We start from the raw sequence: 6,996 nt of genomic DNA on the forward strand, positions 1-6,996 counted from the left end.
ATGAAATATTATATCCATTTCATCAATTCCATAATTAAATAGATAAATACAAAGAAAACTATTACATAAAAAAATTGTCCATAATAAATGGAACGAATCGATTCCATTTTTATATTCCATTTCTGTTAATCCATTTATTTCATTCCACTAGTTCAAATATTTTTATTTTTTAAATTCAAATGATATAAAATGATTGATTCTATTAATTCCACTTTTATCGTTTACCATGAATGAAATAGACTAGTCATTTCGTCAATTCCATAGATAAATACAAAGAAAACTAGTACATAACAAATTTGTTCATGAATAAACGGAATGGATCGATTCTAATTTGATATTCTATTTCTGTTAATCCATTTATTTTATTCGACTAGTTCAAATATTTGTATTTTTTTTAAATTAAAATCATATGAAATGATCAATTCTATTAATTCTAATTTTATTGTTTACTATGAATAAAATAGAACAGTCATTTCGTCAATTCCATAAATAAATACAAAGAAAATTATTCCATAACAAATTTCTTCATGAATAAATGGAATGAAACAATTCCATTTTTTATAATCCATTCCTGTTAATACATTTATTTTTATTTCAATAGTTTAAATATTAATTTACCAGTTATAACCGATAATTTTGCAACTTTTACCAATAATATTACGACGTGTCATTTATTTTATATTTTAATATTTGTATTTAAAAAGGATCAAAGCTAGTGCATGCATAAAATATGAGTAAGAAATTTGAATTTAGTAGATATCTGCCCATTCATGTTCAAGTTAATATTTTATCATATATTTTAATTATTTTCGTAACATTTTATTATGTATTTTAATTTTATTCACGTAAAAATGGAAAAAATATACTATATGTAATATACAATTTTATATTTTTTAATAAGCTTGGAAGAAAAATATCTTGAAAATTAATTTGATAGTGTATTTTTCGAAAATGTTTTTATTTTGATAGTGTTGTGTTTCTCGAGAAATTATTTCTTCAATTCAACTGAACTAGATAAAATTCTGACTAATTACCTAATCAAATGTGAATCAGCATAAGCTCGATAAAAAAAAGAGGATGTGTTCATGCACAATATAGTGTTGCATTACACTTGTTTTAAATTAAATTTGCAGTGACATTCAACGCTAAATTATGTGAAAACATATTCCATTCATATTGAAAAAGTCCAAAATTAAATAGCTAGGCGTAAGGCATTACATATGTTTTCTTATTATTAAATTATAACATAAAGATAAAGATGAACAAAAGGAAAATTAGATTTTCTTTCGACTTTTAGGTGAATCAAGTACGCCTGTCCTTCTTCTCGTTGTATTTACGAGCCCATATGTGTTTACCATTGATCCGAAACTTTTGGAGCTTCTCACCTTCTAGTATACGATCCACCGTAACCACCGAGTCCAAAACCAACTTAGCAAATAGTGATTGTTGCTGATCATTGTTACACGCAACTATGTTAGGTGAACTTACGCAGTCTTCTCGCATGTAAACACCTACCACACACTTTTCTCCAAATATGTTGGTGAAAAGCTCCTTAACTTCGGCCTGCGACACATGAAAGCCACGAGAAAACGTTATAAACATGGTTCGATCATTCTCACTTTCCATGGAGTGATCGTTCCACTCCCAAAGACCCTTTGGGAAGAGGAATGAGTTGTTGTTGTTGAAGGTGTTAACGCCATCAACTAGATTAGGTCGCATGACATTGATGTTTCCGAAAGTTGGATGCGGGAAGCCAGGTATGATCAGAGATGGGTGGAATCCGGGGACGAAATATGGTGGTGAAGAATATGGAAGAACTTGTGCAAGGATGTCTGAAAAGATTCTAGAACAAATGGTGTTTAGAAAGGTTTTGATACCAGCAATGGCGGTGTATCGATGTTTGTAAATCATGGAAAGTGAGATGTGATTTTGCAAATATTGTGAAGTGAGAGGGATTTGGTCGAAGCCATTTGGGGGATCAGAGTACTCGATGCATCGGAAGCAGGAGACAGCTTCGTTAGCAAAAGATGCAATGAGTCGATCTGGAAGAGCAAATATGGTTGCAAAAATGTCTTCAAAACCAAAGTTTTCAAGCCAAAACCATGTAGCCATGACAAGGAGTGATTCAGATGGTGATCTTGAAAATTGTAGGACCAGTTTAGAGAATATCACCCTTTCTTGGGCATGGTAAGTGTGTAGTTGGTCTAGTGTTGGAGATGACATGACTGGTTTGTGATGGAGAAGAATGTGAAACTGACTGGTAGATATAAGGACACTCTACTCGTTTTACACACGTATGAAAGTGGCATTTAAGTAAAATGTTATTTTGAGCCAATGAATGCAATTATTTAGTTATCTTATCTAACCATAGATTTTATGCTTTGTGGTAGTTTTAAGTAGCGGTTACAAATAAATTGCAAGTAAACATTTTCTGAGTTGGTTTTGTTACTGTTTTATTTGATGTTTTGACTATTACACGTAATTTCCACTCTATTCTGACATGATTCTTTTGGAGTTAAGTTGACACTTAGCATTGAATTCAAAACAAATATTATTAAAATAATAAAAGTTCAAAGGAAAAAGACAAATTTGCTTAATGTTTTGCTGCAATTCATGATAAGAAACATATACTTAAATGCTAAGTCAAGCAAATAGTTGCTACTCAATATTTATAACTATACTTGGACTATAAAAATATATTATTTTTAAGAAATATTATATACTAGGGATTCGTGTCGTGCGTGGAGTGAAATAATTGATTATATTATTTGTTTTACATTGTTCTAAGAGATTTGTTGTATAGTGTTTTTTAGGAATGAACATTCACAAATCCTTTTGGATTCATTTCCTCAAAATCTGAAAAATAAAAATAATATAAAGCATAAATATTTAAATAATGTAAGATTAAATACTTAAATTTACATAAAATTAAATCAACTTAAATTTTGGATGGAGAACAAATAGATATTTTCAGTATTTTGAACATTCTTTTTGTTATTGCTAGATATTTATTTGTGACTACTTTGATAATTTTTAGATAATTTCATAGTTCTGAATATATAATATTGTTGGGCGTCCGTCGTGTCAATATTGCTGGACATGTTGTAAAATTGACATATTCTACAACCAATAGCCTGTACTTTTTTATAAAACAATTCTTGGTAAATATATTAAAATCAAGATATAATTGAACGGAAGGAGCTAGGGTTGCATCAAAAATAATATGATCTCTTTAATTGGCATTTAATTTGAATTATGTTTTTTCAATTGATTTCGCGAATGATCTTCTTTTCTTTTAAAGCTTTTTGATTTCTAATTTTTTTCCTACCAATATGATTATTTTTAATTTTTAGTTTGATATGAAAACTCAGTAAAAAGCATTACTTGGCTAAACTAAAGATCCGACTTTGTGTGTCGTGTTTTTCTCAGTTTTTTTCAATTCATAACCAATCACAATTATTTTTTGCTTTCGTATACCGAAGCCTCAACCATGGCCAAATTTTGCAAGGTGCAAAATTTTCAATTTCTAGAAACATTTTTATTCCAACATTGTAATTGATGTGAATCTTAATGATTTTGTAATTTCTTTCTTTCAACAATGATATTATTTAGTAGTTGCACGGGGAAAACTTCAATTTACTAATACAAATGTTAAAAATGCAGAAACTGAAAATTAGTTAATTAAAAAATTAGTGTATGAACACATTAAATGGTATGCGCTAGAGTTAAAAAAATTAGTGTATGAACACATAAATTTTTAAATAATTGTAAGACTGTCACGTCATGATTCTAATTTTTAAATGACTGTGAGGCTGCTACGTGTCAATTAGCGTGAACATATTTATTATAAATTTTTATCTTTTAGTATAGTAGGGGATTACAAATAATATTAAATATCCAATATATCTACCAATTATGTTTTAACCAAAATATTTTTTTAATAGAGAACTAGATATATATCCAAGTAATTTAAATTTTAACATAATTTTAAATTTTAATCTAATTTTAAATTTTAATCTAATTTATTTAATTAATTTCAAATATTAAATTAAGCAGAATATATAATTTACTTTATTTATTACAACTTAGCATAGATAATTGTTTGATACTTACAAAATTGTTCATTTATTCTATCACCAAACCACACATGTAAAAGAATCATCATCATAATAATATAATAAAATTTTATTAATACCGTAAATAACATAAAAGATAAATCTTCAAACTATGAAATCAATCCCTTCTTCATCAAAAATCTAATTGCATTTATATGAATTTCCTTTTATTAGAGTTTATAGTGACACCTATTAACAAAATCTACAATGATACTATCACCAAACCACAAATGTAAAACTATCATCATCATAATATTATAATAAATTTTTATTAATATTGTAAAATAACATAAAAGATAAATCTACAAAACCTATGAAATCAATCCTTTCTTCATCAAAAATCTAATTACATTTTATATGAATTTCTTTTTATCGGAGTTCGTAGTGACACCAGTTAACAACATATTTCTATTTAACTAAAATTTTATAAACTAAAATTCATAATTATATATGTTTAATAAAAACTTTTTTTAAAAATAAAAAAAATTAACGGCTAAAGATTGTGTTTTTTTGTACTCATATTTTTGATTGGTAAGATGATGATGATATAAAATAGTAGCAAACATCCTTTAAAAATAATTAATACAAACATTAAACAATTTTATATAACTAAAGTGAACACAAGATGAAAAACTACAAAATTATTGCTAAAATTTACTAATATTAGTTAATAATAATTATCCCTAAATATAATGTGAATATTTATTAAACAATTACTAAAACATTTTTAATACTAACAATTTAAAAATTATTTATTAAAAATAATGACTCAACCTAAATCATGAAATATAAAAAATAATGCTTTAAAATAATAAAGCATAAAATATAAGCAATATATCCTAAAATCATAGAGAACACAATAAGTAAACAAAACTAAAATTATCACCTAAAATTATTTATTACAAATAAATAAAATTACCAATTGAAATTATTAAGATTATGAAAAATAAATAAATTATTTAAATTGTGGAGAATATGACAAATAAACAAAATTAAAATTATTAAAACATAAAAAATAAGTAAATTTCTTAAAATTATGGAAAATAAGACAAATAAACAATAAACAATGACAAATAATCAAAATTACCTAAAATCATAGAAAAGATGACAAGTAAGCAAAATCACTTCTCAAATAATAGTATAGATTTTGGATACATCAAGGATGATTGGTTGGACTGTAGAAGCTGATTTTAGTTTTAATTTTTAATCTACCGCTTTTAAATCATCAATCATGCTTTATACTGGGTTTTAAAGTTACAACCAAAAAAATTAAAAAACAACTTTATATTCTAATGTCCCATCTTTTTGATGTATCAAATCTATTCTTGTAAAAATAAATTTTAAACATACATTTCATCCCTACAAGCCCTATTCTAAAAAGCGGCGACTTTAGTCGATTACGCAGCAAGTAAGAGTTCTACAGACCTTGTCCGTGGCGATTCTATGTTATTCCCACTGTTCTCTGCGAATCTTTTCCTTTTTTTTTCTAGATCTACCAAAAACTCATTTCTCCTTCTCTTAAAATTCTTCTTCTCTTTTAATTCTCTCTCAATTTTTCATAACATTTAATCTTTACTCTCCATCTTTGTTTGAGAAATTGAATCCTCTTCCTCCTTTATTGCGAGGAATCGAATACTCTTCATTCTATTTTGTTTTCGAGATCTCTTGAATCATCAGGTTGTTGTCGATGATAATCTTCCTTGAGGGAGGGATTATTTTCAAAAGATCAACTCAGGGTTTATTGTACCACCACCATTGTTGTTATCGAGTATATTCAACTCCTCACCACCACACAGGTCAACGCACTTCCCCTTCATCTTATCTGCTCTCTTGTTCTCATCATCTTCTTATAAATGTGTGATTAATTTTTGTTTTGTTTACAAATTTATTAAGGAGCAGGGAAGGAGAAGCAGTGGTGTGACATAGCGGCGTCTCCGGTCAAGCGTGGTGCGAAGGTGGTATTCTGATAGAAAGTCCCTGTCTTTGTCTCGATGCCATTCAAAGGAGATATCTTGCTTGAGTCGAAGAGGGAGTGGAGTCGGATCTGTGCCGGATTCTGTAGGCGGAAGACGACGATGACACGGGAAGGATAATTGGTGGAGGAGTTCGTGATGGTGGATGGTGGAAGAGGATAGCAGATGGCGTAGCTGACAGCGTTTTTGAAGCATCGATGGTGGAGGATCCGGAGCAAACAGACGAGGCGGAGGTGGAGCTCTACGGCAAAGGAGGCTGAGGGGCAAGAGTTAGAGATTTTTTAGGTTTAATTTTCTTGGTTTACAATTAAACAAATTTTGTTTAATGTTGTTTTGGTTTAACGTGTAAACTTATTTTATTTGTAAACAAATTATAATTAATAAATAAAATTTAATTTTTTTTATTAAATTCATTTTTGATTTATTTCTAAAAATTAATTAATTAACTTTAATCAATTAATTTTAATCAATTAATTTATTTAATTTTTCATTATTTAATTTTTAATTATAGCATTATATTTAGGGCAATTCTCATAAATAGACAATTTTCAAGTTTTGGTCACAAAAGCAGACCACAAAGAGGAAAGTGACAAAAATGTTTCTATATTTGTGACCAAAATTTTTTTAGTGCTATCCTTGGGTATTTCTCTTATATTTATGTCATTATAAAATATTTTATAACACAAAAAATAAGCAGTGAAAAATTATATCATAGCACGAATCAAATGTTAAATAAAACTATTATATAGCTGACAATTAACGCTATAATATGTCTATTTAACATAACACATGGGAAAACACTATGATAGGAGGGAGGTCTATTGTAGCTGCGGCTGTCACGGCATTCTTCGAAACGCTACGAAAACGATATGGTAGCACATTTGTATTCACTACTAATGCCAATATTT

The 6,996-nt window shown here is 27.9% G+C and overlaps 1 protein-coding gene and 1 long non-coding RNA gene across 2 annotated transcripts; one reads left to right on the forward strand and one right to left on the reverse strand.

The window, feature by feature from the left end:
• Nucleotides 1–534: 534 nt before the first annotated feature.
• LOC106453783 lies at nucleotides 535–4,781 on the reverse strand. Its single transcript, XM_048737279.1, has one exon. The coding sequence runs from the start codon at nucleotides 2,221–2,223 to the stop codon at nucleotides 1,303–1,305; it is 921 nt and encodes a 306-aa protein (XP_048593236.1). The 5' UTR covers nucleotides 2,224–4,781; the 3' UTR covers nucleotides 535–1,302.
• Nucleotides 4,782–5,258: 477 nt separating this feature from the next.
• On the forward strand, nucleotides 5,259–6,497 carry LOC125576701. The gene is made up of 2 exons (XR_007315141.1): nucleotides 5,259–5,911; nucleotides 6,015–6,497. It is a non-coding gene; the product is annotated as an uncharacterized LOC125576701 (long non-coding RNA).
• The last annotated feature ends 499 nt before the right edge of the window (nucleotides 6,498–6,996 follow it).

The sequence above is a fragment of the Brassica napus genome, chromosome A7 (assembly GCF_020379485.1).
Source record: "Brassica napus cultivar Da-Ae chromosome A7, Da-Ae, whole genome shotgun sequence".
NCBI classification, from domain to species: Eukaryota; Viridiplantae; Streptophyta; class Magnoliopsida; order Brassicales; family Brassicaceae; genus Brassica; species Brassica napus.